Here is a 22,264-nt window from a genome sequence, read left to right as displayed (position 1 = left end):
ACCTGGCTCTATATTCCTGATGACCCAACAATATAATCTGCATGCTCGGGGAAAGCGATCCAATCAATCGGCCTCGCACACGCCGTTTTGACTGGGCTCGTTTTGAGTGTGTGCATGAATGAGTGGAGGATTAAAGCAGGTCCTAACCTGTGCTGCAGATCAAGCCCATTTTGGCAACGCTAACTCCTTCTACTCTGCAGGTATTAATTTTAGGAACAGAAACAAATGCCCGATGGATTAAGGAGAAATAAATCAAGCCAATGTATGTTTAAAAAGATGTTAAAAATCACAAGCATGAGAACAGTGGTGCATTTATGGTGCATGCCAAAAGCCCTCCTTTTTGTACACTTGTTTTTATTTTGTCTCTGTCCGCTATGTCGATCCATCCGTATCTATGTGTATGTATAAATCACCTCATTCCCTCGCGTGACCTGGTTGGCTTTGTGGCTATGAACAGATAGAAAAGAGGTCATGGCTGGCACTCAGATGGCAGACGGCCCTAAGAACTCTAGCTGGACTAGCTGGATACCCAACTGGCCCAGTGGTAAACCTCTGTTTCATCCTTTGACTCCTAAAATCCTACATAGATACAGTACAAGCATCTGCACAAATTGTGCTACATCCCCAGTCGTTCTCCTGCTGCGCGATATACCCTGTAAGTGTGAGTAGCAAACGAATGCTCATAGTGAACTTTCAGATACTGCTGTACCAGTTTCGTACTCCTATTCCAATTCTAACTGACCGTGCAAGGACCCCCTGGCCCCTGACATGCCAGATACTGTCATCGCTTCAATAAAGCCTGAATAAATCTCTAAACCCTCACAGCTCCCTTCAATCTTATGACTATAAGCTGCAACTGTTATCTCTTTCTATCCTTTGAGACATGTTCTGAACAATATGGGACCAAACCCCATTTTACTAATATACTTCTGGATTTACCTCATTTACCCTTTTGACTCTAGTACATATATATATATATATATATATATATATATATATATATATATATATATATATATATATATATATATATATATATATATATATATATATATATATATATATATATATATATTTGACTCTTTTGCCAGCACATTTTCACACATTGCCAAATGTTTAAAATGCTTGGTCAGTTGGTGTGGCACAACAACTGACCAAGAGAATGAAGTGATGGGAGGTGTGAGAGGGGTCCTATAAGAACCCTCTCACTTGTAACTGATCTAATGCACAACTCTGTTTGAACTAAACCTGTAATCTCACTGGCCTGTCTGATAATCTGAGCTGTCTTGTGTGTAACAGTGGGGCTTGTACTTAGATGAAATACTGAAGGTCAAACTAGATTCACTGAGACTTCAAACTTCAGACAGCACTGGAGAAACTGTGCCTGGAGTCACTCACACGAAGTACGACTCCCATAAAATTGAGTTGCTTATAAAGTGCCCATGTCGTTGGCCTAAGCCTGGAACGGTATTAAAAACTCACCATAATCACGATAACCACATTCCACTGTAAACTAAAAAAAACTCCCAGTATTAATAAAAAGGATTTTTCCCATTAAACCATCCTTTGGAAATACACTTGTAAAACACAAAAATTATATAATATAACATAATAAAAAGCAGAAAATAAAAAACTAATTAAGTTGACTCTGCATACTCATGTCCCTTGAGGTAGACAAGTGGAAAAGTAATCAAATATATAAATAAATAAAGTAAAATACCTGTCTGCTGATAAATACAAAGTACAGTATAGTACAAATATACTATGGAAGCACATGTAAATGTTCGGTGTGGTTTTGCTATATAAGTACAATGTATGCTAAGACGTTACGTTTAATGGAATCTGCTCAAATTAAATTGACTTTACAGGCACACAGGCTATATTCTCGTTTAAAGATCAGCATCATTTCTGCATCACATATTCTTTATGATCTCAATTTCACAGAATATTCATTTCAGTGATGCGGCACATATTTTACTATATCAACATTATATATATATTTTAAGCTTCTTTTTCCAGGAACTAAGAAAAAGAGGGACTTAATCAGGGAGATGACCAAGGTACACAAATATTGAAAATGAGAAACGTTTTCATTAGTGCAGAGAAAATACACCTTTCTCTAAAACTTTTGATCATCAACTGCAACAACAAAGAAAACAATATGCAATTTTACAAGATGTCCCGCCACAATAAAAGCATTTTTACAAAAGTTGGAGCATATTTAAGCATAAGGACCACCGATATCCAGCAAACACCTTTATGAGGATGAACAACAGGTAAGTGTTGAGTTTGATTGTGTGTGTGTGTGTGTGTGTGTGTGTGTGTGTGTGTGTGTGTGTGTGTGTGTGTGTGTGCGTGTGTGGGTGTGTGTGTGTGTGTGTGTGTGTGTGTGTGTGTGTGTGTGTGCGTGTGTGTGTGTGAGGCCAAAACTTCTGATGTCTCTGTACATTGCTACACTCACATTTCCCTCAATCCTGACTAGTCTCCCAGTTCCTGCTGCTGAAAAAACACCCCGCAGCATTATGCTGCCACCACCTGACAAGATGATGAGTGGTGCTTGATTTCCTTCAAACTTGACACTTGGTATTCATGCCAAAGAGTTTAACCTTTTTTCATCAGACCAGATAATTTTGTTTCTCATGGTCTAAGAGTGCGTCAGTTAACTTTTGGGAAGCTACGGGCCTGCTGTCATGTGCCTTTTACTGAGGAGTTGCTTCAGTCTAGTCATTCTGGACCCTACCATGCAGGCCTGGTTGGTTGAGTGCTACAGAAATGGTTCTCCTCTGTCCACATAACAATGCTGGATCTCTTTCAGAGTGACCATAGAGTTCTTGGTCATCTCCCTGATTAAGTCCCTTCCATCCCGATTGGTCAGATTGGCGGGCACCTCTAGGAAGAGTCCTGGTGGTTCCAAACTTCACTTTGGATGCACTGTAAGTGCTTGTTCAGTGAAGCTCTCACATTATTGCTCCTTTACATCAGCGATCCCCAACTTTTTTTGCGCCACGGACCGGTTTATGCCCGACAATATTTTCATGGACCGGCCTTTAAGGTGTCGCGGATAAATACAACAAAATAAAACTAGTACCGGTACCGGAAAAAAGAAAATTTATTCATAACACACGTGAAAAGACCAAGGAAAACCGAGTAAACGATAAAAACGATAACAAAATAACGCTGAAAACCGATAAAAACCCTGAAAACTATACATTTCACACCTGAGCCTCAACTCTCGCGGCCCGGTACCAAACGACTCACAGACCGGTACCGGTCCGAGGCCCGGGGGTTGGGGACCGCTGCTTTACATCACAATTTTGTTGCTATAGGAGAGATGCAACACGGACGATACTGGCTTCTTGTCATATTATAGTAGGTTCAGGTACACAATTACTGATGGAGGTTTTCCTCAGTATAACTGAAGTCATGGAGACTTTGCACGGTGTAGTCTATGTCATATAAAGTGTAAAAGAAAGCATCAGGGTGGAAGTTTCCATTAAGGTGTCCTACAAATTTCTGAGTGGGCATCATCCCAAGATACCAGCCAGATGTCCTCAGCTAGCTTTCTCTATCATAGTGAAAGAGTGTGTGTTGTACTGCAGACTCCTCCATGAACATATTATTAGTTGTCTGTTTTAGAAATCACAGTTTTTCACAGTTTTATCACAATGTGTGAAGCATTTGAGCAAGTTTTCAAGTCTAATTTATCATGCTTTGGAATCTGAAATCTCTGTGAACTTCAATATGTAGCACCTCATGTGTCTGTTAAATATGAAACTACAACCACCAGCTGGCTATCTTAGCAAAGCTTAGCTGTTTCTTTAATTATACAGTGGTGAGAACCCAAACAAAGTAGATGCTTTGGTAACCCCTGTTGCTATCTTGGAGGTGATGCTATAACCTTCAGGGTAGCCTTAGAGTCTAGGAGTGTAATTGGCTGACATGGCCACTAGATAATGCTCATGCATATGCTAGCACTGTTAAATACTTCAAAGCACATACAAACCACATGCACTCAATTGTTGTTTTGTTTTGGTGTAGGTTAAATACGTTACCTTTATTACTTTTATGCATGTAATTATATTGGTTTATGTTTGTGATAGATGTCTTTCATCAAAAAATACATGCCGTGAAAGGTAATTGAACCCATTTTTAAATGGCAAAGCCTGGTACTATCAATGGGCATTCGTTTTTACCATAAAATAGAACAAATATCTTTTGGAGGTCTCTATGTGTGAACTATTTCATGTTATATAAAATGGTCATTCATATGCCAAAGAAAAGAACAGAAGAAGACTGAAGGGAGGGATTTTTTCTGCTGAATCTACAGCTACTATATTACCTTATGCTGAGCAGCAAGAAGCAAGGTGCAAATACAACACTAATGTCAAGACCTTTAAATGTAATAATGTGTAGGAGTTAACAGTTCTGGAGCAACATTAACATTCATTTGAGGTCAGTTTCCCCTTCAGCTCTGTTTTGTTACCTTAACTCCTGGGGGAAATATGTGGCTCTTTAGACTCTAGCTAATTGCTTACCTTCTCTGTTTGTTCTCCAGGTAGTATATATATATGTGTGTGTGTGTGTGTGTGTGTGTGTGTGTGTGTGTGTGTGTGTGTGTGTGTGTGTGTGTGTGTGTGTGTGTGTGTAGCTTTTTTTTCTGTTGGTTTAAGAAAAAAAGAAAAAAATCACAGGAAAATGCTGAAAGTGAATCAGAAATGACTGGAAATTATAACAATAAGTAAAAGATCCTAAAAAGCACAGAGCTGAGGATGAACTTGAGATAGAGTTTTTTGGGTGGTTGTCAACTCTTTACTTGTTTAATAATACAGGCAGACATTTTATCCATTTTTAAAACATACACCAAAATATATTCTAATGGAGTGATTTGGGGTTTATTGTGACTTTTAACTCAAAATACAAATTACTTTGTCTCCAGAGTAATTCCTTCATACATCAGGATCCCAGCAGACAACAAATGCACCAGCCTGTCACACTGCCTGCTCTCATAAACAAAATATATAGAGCTCATAGTTAAGTTCCCACAGCCTATAATGTGGGGTCGACCGTGTAAGCTAAAGGCTATGAAGTAGATAGTGATGCCTTAGACAAAAATGCAATAAAGGTAGCGGGGAAAACAAATAGCTACATTTGCACTTTTTAGTGAGGCCGACAAAGTTTTGCCGTCGCCTTCTAACAGTTCATGATTCGGTACGGACCAACACGAACATGGCATTTTGAGGAGAGAGAGCTCTGAGTGGTCATAGTGTGTGCTCACTAAAGTGCTAATGCAGGTTGCGCAAGTGTATGGAGTTCTGTTCAGTCATTCTTAATGGCTTTCAGCATCAACTGTAATCATTTATGACAAACACACTCTTCCTCTCTCTAAAATGACCTTGTGCGTGTTCTGTCGCACCACGCAGCACTTTATTTCATCACACACTTTTTAGACAGCTCCCCAATTTCAGCCATACAAGCGACAGGTGTACACATGACATAACCATGCCATGATGTGTGAATTTCTGGATGTATATACTCACGTCAGTATTCGCACTTAGACTGTGCACTTTGTCTACAGACTTCACACATGAATGCATACTGTATATAAGCCCCGCATGTAGGCACGTGGATCCGCACTACATTTGGACCAGCAGTCTGTTCAATTCCAGTTTGTGTGCGTGCATTTGTGCATATTTGTGTGTCTGTGTGTGTGGAGAACAGCTGCGATATAGAGCCTGTCGTGGGCGTGAGTTAATTAGTGCAGAAGATGATTGTGTTATTTGGACGGCCGACCAGCACTGGGGTTCAAAGTGAAGGGAGGCAGGTGAGCTTGTACGGCCTGCAGCTGCATGTTAAACAACTCAAATGGAATCACAGAAGTCCCGCACGAGGGGATGAAGAGTGAGCGAGAGAGGGACGGAGGGAAGGTGAGAGAGTAGACTGCTATAAACAAGGCCAGATAAACAAAATGAGCATCAGCAGTCAGCGAGTAACTTAAATTTGCCATGTCTTTGCGTGTTTCCACATCAAATCAGCGCTGCGAAAGCAGTTTGAAGCTTTGGCTGTGCATATGTTGTTTAAGAGGCGTCCTGCAGCACACAGATTGTAAACTATTAATACACCCTTAAGCTTACTACTACATTACTTCTATTTTAAAGTATGGTGATCTCTATTAATTACAAAACTGATGTAGTAAAGGTGTGTTCAGATGCACTGAAAAGGGAATTATTTTTTCTGTCTGCTTTTGTTTAAGCAGTGCAACTATATTTTTGGCATATGCAAATTTAGCATGGGCTAGATAGATAGTTTTTTTGCAAAAGCCTTGATCCACCCCTAATTTCTTTTTACCTTGCCAGGAAAATTCAGAAATAGGTGCACCAATCATATTTATTTTTCAGCACAGCCTGAAATCTCTTAGACAAGCTTTCTTGTAATTTAAGTAGTCTTCAGGAATATTTCTCAGGCTTCTTGAAGGTCATTCAAAGCTGTTCTTTAGATGTTGGCTGTTGTTGTTGCGCTTTAAAGATGATTGTAGACTGCTTCCATAATGTTGAGGTCTGGGAACTGGGAAGGCCAATTCATGACTGGCTGTGTTTCTTTGTGTGTTTTTACTGTCTTTGCAGTGTGTTTGTGATCATTGCCATGCTGAAAAATGACGCTGTTGCTTTCCAGATGGTATTGAAAGGTGGATCAAAATCTTACTGTGCTTTTCTGCATTTATAACTTTGACAGACGTCAAGTTTGATGCTGAAATCCAACCTCAAAAGACCTTCAGAAAGTATAAAGAATTATTCCTCAAGAGCACAATAACAATTAGTTATATAGTCTGGGTCTGTGGGGGCAAAATATAAACAAAAGAGTCGTGCCATAAGATGTAAGAGCTACATGACACTTCCCTTTCGCTTGTTTCATTCTCTACACGTGTGATGCATTTTTGCAGCCACTCATATTCTCTTTGCGCTGTATCTGAGCACACCTTCAAACAGAGCAAACTCTCGTGTACCTGCATTGACTGTAAGGAACCCATCCACAAGATGCGCATACAGTAGTGTTGCATTAGAAAATAAGATTTCAGAAGCAGACATTTCAGTTGATGTGCAGAGTGCATGGCAACACTGACTGTGTACCAATTCAGCATCCAAACATCTACAGTTAATTACAACAATCACAGCAAAACTCTCAGATTAGTAAATAAGGCTCTGACATGCTTAATTGCACTGCACAAGTCTGTCTTCTAAATATGAAGACTATGCTTTTTAACACACCTGTGACTCTAATCTCAGCTGTAAAAGCTGTAAAAGATGACTCAGGTCAGTGGGTGGATGCAAGTGGTTCATACCTGCTCTGGCTGGTAAGCATTGGACAGCGGTGTCACCATCCAGATGATGTTGAGGTTGGTGAGGGCAGCGCTGGTGGTAAAGGAGCAGGGCAGGATGGCTGCTTGGCCACGAGCCACCTGGACACTGCGCTGGGACATTGTCACATCTAGTGCCTGCACACAGACTGCAGGAGAAAAAAAGAGTCAGTGATCAGCGTCTTGATTCTCAAAAGAAAAGCACATGCAGTACCAAACGAAACAGAGAGAAAGAGAGGGAGAGCGAGCGAGAGAGATGAGCAGATGTCTAAATTCAGAAATTCTCCCCGAAACTCCCAACAGATGTATCTTTGCACTTTGTAAGAAAAGCAGCATCTTCAAAAGGTTTCCTGAAGGCTATTAGATCCCCTAAATCCCTAAAAATGAGAACGCTTGCTTTAGTGTGTGAGTAACAGAAACGCGCACACACACACACAGAGACAGACGATACGAGAAATCCAAAGCTAAAACGCTGCCATGTACAATATCTTTAATATGTGACATTTTTTTTACAGCTTTTTCATCTTTACAGCAAAACAAACATGATTTGCTGAGAGCCAAACTCCTCGTCTGAGATGCTTTTGACAACTAACAAACAAGGCTGCACTGAGAGGGATCACATGAAATACGTAATGTGCAATTAAATGGGGGAAAAAATGATAAGATGTCACGAGATGTTAATTTTATTCCTCTCCTAAAACAGCAACGTCTGAATCTGTGCATACTGAATGATGAGAGTAATGTTAGATTTGTTGCTTCCTCTCAAAGTAAACAACTAAGGCGCCACTTTCCTCATCTGGACTCAGCTGCCATCCACAACAGACCCACAAAGACAGATATGTGCATGCTGCATCCTATTTCAAGACCGGCTAAAGACATTAAAGCCTAAATTAAGTTAGATCTCCCCCGCAAGCATGTATCCATGTCCAAAAAACCCCATTGGGAAGTAATCTTATCTAAACACGGTGAGGAGGATGATGCGCTGATATGATTACAGATAATTGATCATGTCATGTGAATCACCCTTGTCAGTGGTAATGTAAAATGAGGATCTTAGCATTAATCAATAGTAGGAACCACCAGGATGTCAATTATGGTTTGTAGTCAAGAGTCAAGCTAGATCCCAAGTGCAAGCAATGACCACACTGCGCAATAGAATATATATGAGTAATTATTAACATTATGATAAGGAAACGAATATAAGAATTTTTTCCCATCTACTGACTCGCTTCTGCCTACTTTTGAATATCAGTGTAATATTTTCGAGCTGACAGACTGCCTGTTGCTCTCTGCCTGTCTGTCCAAAACCTGCTGGACTTCCTACGCTTTCTTTCTGCTGGCAGACACAACAGGCCCTGCAGGCTCAGAGCTGGGCCAGGGGAGATATGCAGCACTCAAACTGCTTCACTCAGTTCTGCTTTGTCAAAGATATATACTCATAAAAAAAGAGAGTCACCCCCCACCCCTACAAAAACAGCACAGAGGAAGAAGTTCATGCGAAGAGCTGCGGCCTTAACAAGAATGCGCGATTGCATTGGCAACATGAGATCAAGTGCAAGTGTGTTTTCTCAGTGGCCACATAGGTATTAAATGTGCTTGATTTAAGGGAAGCAGAAAGGCAGAGAAAGACTAAAGTACAGAAAGAAAGAAAGAATTAAAGATCCTAGAGGAATGAAGATAGAAGGAGCATCTTATCATCTGTAAGCCCCCTCCAAGGCAGCAGTCTCTCAAGCCCACAACAGCTGGAGGGCTCATTTCAAAACACTGGATTAGGGAACCTCTGCGCACAGAGCCTGTAAGCTCCCACGACCAAAGCAAACTCACACACACACACACACACACACACCAAACATCACAAACAAGCACCAACACGCAGTGCCAGCAAAACCAGTGCAGTACATATGCCGTGCACTGTGCCCTCTCAACTCACAGGCACATGCGTGACATACTGCTCACTACAATCCACACACTCAGACTTTAATCAATGTATGTCATTGGTGACATGTATGTTAGCCCTTTGGGGACACATCTAAAGGACAGGGACGAGAAGTATGGTATTGCTTGGCATTGCCTCATTATTGCGCACACTTCTGCCAAAGCTTTATGCCAGCTTCACTCAAGCATGTCTGGTAGACCGTCGCTCTTCCAGAATCCATCCTGTAATGGGTTCAATATGTAAGGGATGAACAGTAAGCCAGACACAGTCAAACATAACCACCCGCATTTAAAAAAAAAAAAAAAACTAAATAAAAAATCAGTACAGTATTGTATTATAGCTCCAAAGGAGCCACTATGGCTGAGGTAAACCATGTTTTCTAATCGCTAGCAGAAAACAATAAAGTACAAACTGATTTCAGGAAATAATCAAAGACAGGTCAGGGCTTGATACAGTAGTCCTGACATTATTTTTGCTGTAGTCTAAGATATTTTGCATTTATGACCAGCACTGAGTGAAGCAAAGAGTCATCCATTCTATTTTTTTTAACCCTTTAGGCCAAATTTATCACATTTGATACATGAGTTTTGGAGACTTCTACATCATCAGTGGGATTCTTTACAATATATACTTAATTTTCAAAAAATTAAAAATAAAAATAATTCTGGCTTGAAAGGGTTCATTTATCATTTATCATTTTCCTGTTGACAAACATCCCGTTCCCTCCTGCTGTCAATTCCAGCCCAGAGGCGCCCCGAGGCCGAGGCCAGCCTGACTGGTACGAAGCTGCACAGAGTAACTATGCTAATCTCTGAGGCTGACCCCTGGCTGCCCACAGTTATGTTTAACTGTAACAGAGCAGCGCCGCATTGTCTCCTATAGTATTACTCACCTGTGGCAGTGTTCTATTGTTGTGGGATCGTACACATTTTACATTTTCAGAGAAAAATAGCTTTTATTTAATCAAAACAGAATATGTTTGTGCTATGTTATTTCCATTAAAGGAACTACAAGTTGCTGACTAGATAAGATTTGGGTTGGGAATGCGGAAGGAATTTTTAAAAAAGAGTGTACAGTAAAGAAAAATGTTGGCGCGCATGAAGTATGAGTAGTAACAGATGAGTAGGTGGAGGAGAGGAACACGAGAACGATGCGAGGAGGGGCAGGTAGGAGAAAAAGAAAACAACAAATCATAAAAAAGAAAGTGAAACAGAGGAGGACATGAGGGAGCAGAGAGGATGCCGGTGTTTCCAGAAAGGCCCAATTGATAAAGTCACCTGAGGCAGTGCTAGCAGTCAAGGAGAGAACCAACAGTATGGCTCTGTTAAGTGTCAAAACCGCTGTTGATTAATGCATGAGAAAAGCATGCACCTCGGAGAAGAAAAAGCTTTGTGTCTGATTCTGTGTGTGTGTGTGTGCTTACTCTATCAGTCAAGCTAAAGTGGAGGCATGATTGGATGGAGAACAAATGCAGGCTGGATGCAACACTTCCTCTCTCTCACTCTTGCACTCGCAGTCGCTCACACACAAACACACACACACAGAATCCCTGCCTGGCAAGTCATTTGCATTCTGTGATTTTATTCATGTGGCTCTTTTATTCATAGGCTCTACTTTTATTCCAGTTTCAAACAGATGCCCGCGATGCAGTGATGAGCCCCTGGGAAAGCCTCAATGCACAGAGACAGCCACACACCTATACATGCATAAACCTGGTTAAGTGAAGTAATTGATGATAGCAAAGGCATTACTAAAGAGAGAGAAGAGCGCACACATTAACTCGTGTGCGAAGACACAACTTTATTTTAAATCTGTTCAAAGACAATTAAGAGGCGAGAGCATCACATATCTACTACTTCAGGGATGACAGTTGGTAACTAGGATCACACTTAGTTCTGTGTCCTGCACATGCACAATAGAGGTGAGTCTCCAGCAAGCGCTTGGGAAAAAATTAACATCAAAAACCATAAAATTAATCACACAGTTACAAATACATCTGCACATGGATTCATGTATTCCGACACCTGTGCCCACACACAAACAGAGCTGCGTGTCCTGTTCTTTTGCAGAACACCCAGGGGCTTCATGATGAGCTGTGTACATGCGAGTAGCGGACCCCGCGTTGTTGCCACTGCCTGCACCAGGGCGAACCGACAGGCGGGCAAAGACAGGTTATTTTGCGAAACTCAGGTGGCGTAATTGTGTACCCAGCTGCTCGATGGCAACCCATCAAGCGCTGTGCTCACAGCACTGCTGAGGTAAAAATTAATGAACGCCATTCTAAAGACACTTTCATTAAATGATGTCTGAAAGTCTAGTCAATTCTTTGTTTGTCGAATTTAATAAACTATAACATTTAATTTTAGGAAATTCTACTTTTAGTTGTTTCACCCTCGTATCTCTGCTAAGTCAGAAGGTTGGAAGCAGGTGCTCTGTTTCTTTGTAGAGGTAAATAAATCACCAATGTTTGTTTTTACAAAAAGAATATTATCATATATGCTGGACGATACTGCAAACTCTGGTATTGATCCAATACCAAGTGAATACAGGGCCATTATTGTCAAACATACAAAGGCAGGTTATGTAGGGGAGAGCAGTGTGCTATGATCTATGAGATGAATCATCATCAAATTATTTTAATAACCACTAAACCACTGTGATTTTTACTTTCCATAATAGTTATTCACAGAATCAAATATACCTTTTAGCTTTTCATGTATTTTGAAACTGGGTTTTTCGGAGACGTGGAATGGAAATGTGCCTGTCTCTAAACAGCTTCTGTTGTTTAAATGTGCTGTAGGCTATAAATAAAATAGACGTGGCAGTCAACACACAACTGTTCAGGCATTTTTCATAGTTTGTGTCTAAGGAATATATTTTTCATTTTCAATAAAATAACTTTTTTGCCACAATTCAGTGGGCTTAATATATTATCTGATTATAGCCTCTAGGTAAAATAACAGCTACAGATGACCACTAACACTATCTTTATAGTTCGTGCTTAACATGTATTTAATGTTAAAGTGTGACTGCATAATAAGAGCGATGTACTGTACATGTACTGAACTTAGAAGATAGAAACATACTAAAGTATTGATCTCATCACAGATCGATCTGATACCAATACCAATATTGGTATCAATACTATCTATAGTTGGATCGATTTGATCATTTCTGTCAATCAGCTGTTTTGTTTGCGTTAGACAGATGCAGGTTAGCTGGTTCCCCTTTGAGCTTTTTCTAAGCTTGAAGCAAAACAGCAAACTTATAGTGTTACCTATTTTCTCTAAAGCTGGAAGGAAGATGACATTCTGCCTTAGAGTAAACAAACTGAAGCTTAGGGCAGGCTTGCCCATAGGGACTGCATTACTAAAGGTCCTCATTCATATTTTACAAGGAAATGTTGGTCTTGTGTACTTTGTTCAGAGCACACAAGCCTCTGTTAACAACTAAACACAATTGACTGAAACAGCTCCACACCTGTCTTGCATCTCAGGTCAAGTCTTGAACTAGGGAAACTCATTTTTGGTCATTAAAAGTCTCAGAACAGGTGTCAGTTTAACCCTTTATCACCTGAGTATCATGCAGGCTGCCTGGACGATCTTTCAATTTTGGCTGTAAATTTACAAAATAGTTCCCATCTTTAGGGGACCGTTTGAATTTTCCCAATTGCTCAGAATGGTTGAGGAGTTAGCAAACTGTAAAATCTTAGCAGAGCTTAGTTTTCTGTCTGTTTTCAGACAGCATTACCAAATATTTCCGTAAAGCTCGCCCTGTCTTCTATCAAAAACCATTTGAATTTTGTCTTTAGCAGAAACGTTAATGGAGCTACGATCATATAAAGAGCCCTTACACAGTGGGCCTGGGCCAAAGGTACAAGGAAAACAAGACAAGGGTCTGGCAGAGGTTTTGTTCACATAACATAGCGCATTTAATCTTTCCTTTCCTTTCCTCAATTATTCCTTCATCAGTGTGTCTGACAAACGCTCACCCAGTGAAAGAGCCTTAAAAATCTCTCGCTCATCCTCTCTCATCCCCTGCCCCGCCCATCCCAGCTGACCCATTAGCCACAGCAGCCGACTCCCAAACAGGGCCCGCTGACTAGCCTACATAGCTTAATACTCTTTTCTAAACTGTACCGAGTCTGACAAGCACAGCTTAGTGTGTTCCCAAACTACTATAAACATCAGGCTGAAGCATGTCGTTTGAACGTGTTAGTTGTAGCGATGCTTATAAAGTTCACAATTCTCAAGCTATTCAGCATTACAGTGACTCAAATGTGCAGCACATTAAGAAAAGTTGAGAAAATGTAAATAATGGTGGCGGTGTTGGGATGAGACATACATTTCTGACTTATATATATATATATATATATAAGTAAACATATAAACACTTATTCCGACTTGCTCTTCATGTTGGACTACTCGGAGGCATGTCATCATACTACCATCCTAGCATGCCACCATCCACACCTGCAGAGTTTCTTAAGAAGAGAAGATCAAATGCTAGGACAAGTAGAAGAATTCATATATTATGTGGAATGTAGTCACAAGTAAAAAAGAAAAGTGGTTTTAAGTGATGGGCCCAAGACTTTTGTAGATAAACTGAGGGGAAGTTATTGCGATCGAGCTGACGGGTGATCAGCCAAACTAGTGTGGCTCGGCTGTGTGCACCGAGTGAGCAGAAGGTTGAAGTAGGCCACTGCCCTCGTGCACAGATAAGCCTGAGCACTAGAAGACTGCTGCTAAAGCAGCAAACAGATGGCTCTGCACATGCAGCCCTGGACACAGCTTCACAAACACATGCACACACACATACACACAAACACAATGTCCGAAAACATACCAACTTCACTGTAGTACAATTGTCACAAACATACACCTCTAATCTAAAATAGCCTTCACACACTCCCTGACAGCACAAACAGGTAAGAAAACCCTCAGCTTTGCGTGCCGCTCCACGTGGTTTCGCGTGACAGCCGAAGAGTCAGACCTGAATTTTTAGAAAGAAACGCACTCTTTTCCCCGTCACCCATCAGCCACCTCGCAGCCTTCATACCGACTCTGTATGGGGCAGCTCCAGCTCTGGCAGACTTACACATTTGGCAAACCTGTCACTGTGTCTGCACTAAATCTGACATCCTGGCGAGCGTGCTGATCTACCAGTAAGATGACATGATTGGCGTGTGACTCCATTTTGCAGTTTGGCAGCTTCCATCTTGAAGTCTCTTTTAACTTGTTGACAATGGCTTGGTTCTGCTAAAGGCATCCACATAAAAAGCCAATCGTGCTTTGTGTCTGGTATTCATGTACAGTAAGTTAGCAAGATCATTGCTCTTAAAATTGCAGCACTCAAAAGATGAAGTGTTTTTACAATTATGTAATTTTGCCTCTGTACACCATCACAGTGGGTTTTAAATCAAACAATCAATATGTGACTAAAGTGGAGACTTGGAGCTTTAATTCAACAGGTTTGACAAAAGTATATCACTCTTTAGGGATTACAGGTATTTTTACTCCTACCTCCTGAATTTAAGAGGGTCATAAGTAAGCAGAGAGCCCAGCATGACTTTTATTATAAGGATTGTTTTTAGCACTTTAATAAAAATGAAAATCCTTTTCAGTCAACACTTCCGTAAGTCCACAAGCCACGGGCATCGCCAAATGCTGTCTTTGTTCTTCCTGGCCTTCACTGCATCCGTCTTCAGTTGCTGCCTGTTTTTGGGTCATTCAGTTTTACGCTCAGTGACTGTGAAGTGAGCTCTGTTGGGTTGACATCAGGCCACAGGATTAGTCATTGAAGATACTATACTGGTTTTGGTGAGAAAGTGCCAAACACTATACCCTTTGTTGCCGTTAATGAGTATTATCTCATTAACGACAACAGTATTATTATGTCATCAAATAAGGTCAGACTCCTGCGCTGTCATGTGACAGTGACGTTACAGGTTAACCCAGTAATCAAAGTCTAACAGTCTCCCAGCCAGAACCATCAGATAACACTAGAGGACTATTCCTAGCACTAGCATTTAGCCTAAGGTAACCTTGTCTGATTCCTCAGCTAGTAATTGGCTTGTAGGCAGATATTCCTCTTTCTCTAACTTGCTTTACCCTCCTTTGTTCTTTTCTTTGCTGCCTTTCTCACTGATTGTTCCTGGTTTGATCTCTCCTTATCGGTATCTACCGCCCTTTCTTGTGTAACCTCACTACAGCTGTTCTCTGAATGAAGACAGCGATTTCAAGCCCGCCATCCCCGGCTGAGCCACCTGGGAGTGGTAGCACTTCTGAAGGAGATTTGGTCAGTACGGTTCTGCAGCGGTAAGGGTTTATAGTGCTTTATCCTCCGTTCCTGCATGGCTCACCTTAAACGGGAACTCTAGCTCAACTCAGTGACACATGTGGATTAGCAGAGGAAAGCAAAGAAAAAGGCTAGAATACACAGCATAGCATACTTGATAGCCTGCTGGGTTAATCTAAAAATGATTGCTGTTCCTGTTACAAATTTGTAGAATGTATTTTTTGACAGCAATTTGAGAGAAAGTAAGATAACTGACCAGAAACGTCTTTACTTTTTTTAAGTGTTAATAAAAATGTAATGGATCACTGGGATTTCAAATACGGCCCATCAATTAAGAGTGTGTTGTTTGTCACGCAACTGTATAACGCAGGACAGTGTAAAATGTGAAATGAGATCCTTTATCACAGGCGGGTCATTGTAGTTAAGGGGTGTGTAAACATTTCACATGCACACACTCAGCAGAATGGGAAATTTCATTTAAATAGGGTTAAAGGCTGGAATAAAAAATGTGGAGCTTTAAAATTAGACTTCTGCTATCAAATAATCATCTGTATTAAACAGATCTAGTATGTTTAGTACAAAAATTATTTTACTATGAGTTTGCGAATGTTGTTTCTCTCTTGCAGGATCTGAATAGAAAAAACAGGAGGCAATAAAAGTCAAAGTCAAAGTCAAAGTCAACTTTATTTGTCGATTCTGCCACATGTACAGGACATACAGAGAATAGAAATTGCGTTACTCTCAATCCCTAGATAAATAGCAAATGAACATTTAAATATATTTAAATATAAAAGTGATTAAAAATGCAAGTAAAATAATTAAAAAGTAAAAATTTAAATAAATACAATTTTACATATAACAAGAAAGCTATACAATATACAATATAATGGGTAAGTGACATAAGCTGGAACTGCTACCAAAAGACAGCAAAATGCCAGTAAGAATAAAATCAGGGGATGCGACAGAGACCAGACCAGACCCCTTTCCTCAAAGATTTATAATATTTATACAGTATATCTGTAGTTTTACCAACTGGGTGACATTCCTGGAAAAAAAATGCTGTAACACAGTGATCCAGACACTTGGATAATATTCTCTGAGGCCTCTCTGAGGGTTAAGTTAGTGCTATTAGAAACCACACAATTTGCTCTGCTGCTGCTTAACATTAAAAACATTTCACTGGGTAAGCTGACTATTGTTTTAAAGTCACAGGAAATACATTGACCTTATTATGTGACCCTCCAGATGGGCTTTGAAACAAGGAAACACTTATTTTTTTGTTATTCATCCGCAGATCGGTTTAAAAATGAGCAGGAAATACTGAATGATGACGAACTGGCTGTGCACCTCCAACTCATTAGAGAAGTAAAGAAGGAAGATGTGAGATCTACTGATGCATTTTGTAAATATGATTTAAACTGTTGTTTTCTCTCCTGTAGCTGGACAGGATGTCTTCTTCCAGATAGGCTGACTGACAACACTGATTAAGATATTTTTGACTGTGTCACAAATATATTTAAATATATCCTAAAATATTTCTTCTTTAATCTTTTTTTTAAATACAAGTTAATGCAGACACCCAGACTGACAGTAGATGTGATGAACAACATCTCCCAGAACTTATTCACACAAACTGTACCATGTTTAAAGTAGTTCATAGTTGTGTTGGAAGGAAGCTGTGTTGCACCACCAGCAGTTATGTGCATGCTTCCATTCAGAGGCACAGCATTACTCCATGAGTGCTTTTACTATTTAAAAGACTGGGCACTGATGCACATCAGGACTGAGACGGGAAACATGAACAGCAAGATTTTTTTTTCCTATTGAAACTTTTAAATTTTGATGGGACTTTGAAAACAGATCACTAGTTTTCTTTTCTATTTCTTTTTTTTTTTTTACATTTTGCCTCACTTGCCTCTCAGCGCTTCCACAGTTTGAAGATTTGCCATTACCAATAGTACCTACAGGTGTCACCAATTCAACAATGACTCAGGTACTTCAGATGCAACAGGAATGATAAGCATGCACTTTATAAAGATAAACTCGCAGCTTTTTTTCTTTCTCCCTTCACTTGGAAACACTCTTCTGTCCCCAAAATTAAAAACAGCAAATCTTTCATAATGCATGCACGCTTCCTACGTATTTACTTTCACTTTTATTGATCATATTATATCTGAAAGAGCTAAAAACTCACTGACTGCCTCTCATCAGCTGTTACCGGCACATAGGCACACAAACCGACACACCCAATGTCTCAAAGGTTGGTCGTTTTCACCGTGCGCAGCTGCTCCAAGCTGATTCCTCTATGACATGTGAACAGCCAAGCAATGCATTTAGTTACTTAGAGAAGAAGGAAAAAACATTGATTAAAAACAATGCTTTAATCTCTTGTTCTCCTTTCACTGACATCATTCATAGATCATCACAGTCACCTTTTGATGTTTTTTTTTTTCATTAATCCAAAGGAGGGAATGAATGAGGTGCATTTTATTTCAAAATAGCATTTCCCATTTCCAAATGTAAAGAAGCCCTCATGATGAATAGTGTGCTGAGGGATGGATGGCATTTCCTAGTTGCGAATACACTCATAAGTCATATTGAAATTCAGATGATGTGTTATGTCATTGTGTGATTGACGATACATAAGCATTTCTAATAATAGAAGAGCTTAGCTTTCTCCTGCTCAGTATCAAAACATGGGTTTACATATAAATCTGCTTGTACCCTTTATTACTCATAAATATATTAGTGTAGGACATGGCAGACACTATACTGCTTTCTGCGTTGTCATAACTCTCAGAAGTATAAACTGTGGGGCATATGAAATGTTGATTTTAGAAAAGGAAAAAAAACTCCAAACATGCCTCTGTATGGGCACTTTTGCTCTTTTTTTTCTTTTTTCCTAATATTTTCGATGTGGGCCTATGACTAGGTGTTGACCAACATTGGAGTACTTTCATAGATATTCTGCTTTTGAATGTTTGATATAGGTCAAGTGCTGGCTCAGCAAACACTGGGAACGAGCCTGCATTTTCATTCTGCATGCTGGTCAAATTTACATCCCATTTCATTCAGAGGAAACTTTACAGTACTGTAACACACACATATACACGAAGATGCACAGGCCCCACATCGTTCTCCTACGATTCAGCAAAAAAAATAGCTCTTAAAAAAAAAAGAAATCAACACAAATGTGCTGACTGTGTGCTCTTTGGGCAACGAAGACTCTTTCGTAGACAGCAAAAGAAGCCAGAAAGTCAAACGCAACAATCTCTGAACGGTGAAGATACGTTTTTTACAATCTAATGAGTTAGATCCAAGTCATCAGGATGTTCACTTGCCTCGTGTAAAGAGTTTGAAGAGAAAAGGATGTGTCTGACATCTCTACTATAGTATCCCATTGGTTTAGCACGACAACACATCACAAATACAATATAATTCAAATTATATTGCCAAATTCATATGTACAGTCAAATATAAATGACAGTTTCAACTAATAAACAGCAGCACTATATTATAACTTTCAATTGCTGAGAAATATTTTAAAAGAAATTCATTTACTTTTAACTTAAAGTCTCACTGAGACCTCACAAGTACCTCAGTGCAGCCTCTGTCACCCCTGCATCTGCCATGGCAGCACTTTGGGAGTTAGATAATGCCGTTGTCAGTCAGTGACCTCTTCCTCGGTAACAGGCACCACATAAGCTTCCCTCTGTGTGTGTAAGTACGCATGTGCTTGATTGAGCAGAGCCCCGATGCCGAGCACATCTGCTCCGGACGCCCCTGGCACTGCCATATGGCTGGCAAACATGCCTCCTACTCCTTCCTCACAAAGAGGGAGTTTGCAATGAAAAGAAAAAATGAGTAAACATGAGCGCAAGTGCATGACAGAGAAAAAAGGCGAGGCAGAGCCAGTGAAGGAAGGCAGTAGTAAGTAACAGCTGATGAGCGCGGAGCTGCATGTGCTGCTCATTTGACTGGGTGAACAGATCCACTCCACCTCCATACGCACTAATGTTTTAAACACCCTGACATGACTGAATTCTTCCAGCCACACCGAGTCCAGGTTAAATACTCGTTACATAACAGCATTTCTCAGCCACAGTCTTTACCTGACTGGGGTTGTAAAGGAGAGGGTAAATGAGTCGGCCTTACGACATTATTTTGGGAAGTGCGGTGAGCTTAGTGTCTCATATCCTGGTTTAACCTGTACATGAGATGTATGCATAGACACATTTTTACACATTTTCCTAAAACAAAAAATTTGTGTTTTTTGTAAAAATCTTGCGGCTAAGGGAGCAGCCAAAGGAAGCCTTACCAGTGCTGCAGTACTGTTCTCATCAGTACTGTTCTATCTAATCAGAGAGTAATTTTTAGTATGAATTAGTATCACCCCTAATCACCCCAACAATACCCCTTCTCTATATTGTACTTTTAAAATGTTAATGTTGAAAGGTCCCCTAAGTATTTGTTCTGGTGACACTGATCCAGCCTACAAACCTACTAGGTCACAGTCCAATCAGGCACTGATAGGATACACAAGATCCATGATCCACCTAAGCTCCACCCTTAAACCCCATGATCTCCAGCTAATATCCCGATCCTAGCTCCAGACTGCCGATCTATCCACCAACTACAACAAAAGTGTTTTTAATGTTGTGACTGAATAGTGTGTACTGAAAGCATTAGCATCCGCCATTGTCTCAGAAGACCTCACCAATCAAACAGAGCATAGCATTACATTTAAATACATTACAAGTACAGTAAGCTATTCATTTGACTTTTTTTCAACATTTCAAAGGCCAAAGCGGGCACTGAAGTTTAGCTTATGCCTAGCTTAGTCGTGGTATCTAAATTCTGTTTGAGCATGATGTAGAGTATCAGAGGCATCAGACACTGCTTTAAACTTTTATTCCGTCTTGTTCTCCTGCTTCTCTTATCTCCTCCAGTTTCCTCCTTTTCCATCCATCCTGTACCTCTTTGTTCTCTCCTGTTCTCTCTCTTCTACACTGCTGCCTGGGGCTTCTCATGAAGGATGCATTAATATGGGGAAATCAATACCTTCACTACCCTGGCTGTCGAGAGGGGCAGGTCAGAGACTTGGTGGTTACGTGGAGGTGTGTGCTCGTGCACGAATGGGGTGGGGGGGGTGTTCGCCGCTCGATAAACACACGCCCATTGATCTTTCCTGCACGTCTATTTGCTTGTGATGGTCCGCTGAGACTCTTCATGGCCTGACTGACTGGCAGCATAATGAGCTGGTTCTTAGCCTCAAGTCCAGACTGGTCATCCTGAATGCAAACTGTACAAGAGCCCTTCCACCACTGCAAGTGATCGAAGAAAAATTCAGATCACAGACAAAATGTGCAGAGTTTTGTACTGATAATCCCTGTTTGTGTTATGCATTATATGACCCACACAGACATATCAGATATAATATTACGTTTAAAGAAAAAAAATATCGCTACTGATAAATTTACAAAATAATGCATGCAGCATTTTAACACCAGAGCTGGTGGAATATTCATATACAGTGGCTTGCAAAAGTAATCGGCCCCCTTGAACTTTTGTCACATTACAGCCACAAACACGAATCAATTTTATTGGAATTCCACGTGAACGACAATTACAAAGTGGTGCACACGTGAGAAGTGGAACGAAAATCATACATGATTCCAAACATTTTTTACAAATAAATAACTGCAAAGTGGGGTGTGCGTAATTATTCAGCCCCCTTTGGTCTGAGTGCAGTCAGTTGCCCATAGACATTGCCTGATGAGTGCTAATGACTAAACAGAGTGCACCTGTGTGTAATCTAATGTCAGTACAAGTACAGCTGCTCTGTGACGGCCTCAGAGAACACACCAGACAGGTCAGGGATAAAGTTATTGAGAATTTTAAAGCAGGCTTAGGCTACAAAAAGATTTCCCAAGCCTTGAACATCCCACGAAGCACTGTTCAAGCGATCATTCAGAAATGGAAGGAGTATGGCACAACTGTAAACCTACCAAGACAAGGCCATCCTCCTAAACTCACAGGCCGAACAAGGAGAGCTCTGATCAGAAATGCAGCCAAGAGGCCCATGGTGACTGTGGACGAGCTGCAGAGATCTACAGCTCAGGTGGGGGAATCTGTCCATAGGACAACTATTAGTCGTGCACTGCACAAAGTTGGCCTTTATGGAAGAGTGGCAAGAAGAAAGCCATTGTTAACAGAAAACCATAAGAAGTCCCGTTTGCAGTTTGCCACAAGCCATGTGGGGGACACAGCAAACATGTGGAAGAAGGTGCTCTGGTCAGATGAGACCAAAATGGAACTTTTGGGCCAAAATGCAAAATGCTATGTGTGGCGGAAAACTAACACTGCACATCACTCTGAACACATCATCCCCACTGTCAAACATGGTGGTGGCAGCATCATGCTCTGGGGGTGCTTCTCTTCAGCAGGGACAGGGAAGCTGGTCAGAGTTGATGGGAAGATGGATGGAGCCAAATACAGGGCAATCTTGGAAGAAAACTTCTTGGAGTCTGCAAAAGACTTGAAACTGGGGCGGAGGTTCACCTTCCAGCAGGACAAGGACCCTAAACTTAAAGCCAGGGCACCAATGGAATGGTTTAAAACAAAACATACCCATGTGTTAGACTGGACCAGTCAAAGTCCAGATCTAAATCCAGTCGAGA

General features: G+C 40.6%; 1 protein-coding gene across 2 annotated transcripts in view; it reads right to left on the bottom strand.

The window, feature by feature from the left end:
- Positions 1-22,264, bottom strand: part of igsf11 (immunoglobulin superfamily member 11) — a 121,038-nt gene that overhangs the window by 13,378 nt on the left and 85,396 nt on the right. For both annotated transcript variants that reach the window (XM_080288477.1, XM_026191304.2), the window contains exon 3: positions 7,337-7,500. In XM_080288477.1, the coding sequence (XP_080144603.1) occupies positions 7,337-7,500 (164 nt within the window). The remainder of the gene's footprint in view (positions 1-7,336; positions 7,501-22,264) is intronic.

The sequence above is a fragment of the Astatotilapia calliptera genome, chromosome 14 (assembly GCF_964374335.1).
Source record: "Astatotilapia calliptera chromosome 14, fAstCal68.1, whole genome shotgun sequence".
Taxonomy (NCBI): domain Eukaryota; kingdom Metazoa; phylum Chordata; class Actinopteri; order Cichliformes; family Cichlidae; genus Astatotilapia; species Astatotilapia calliptera.
Note: the sequence above shows the minus strand (reverse complement) of the source record. Positions and strands in the feature narration are given on the sequence as shown.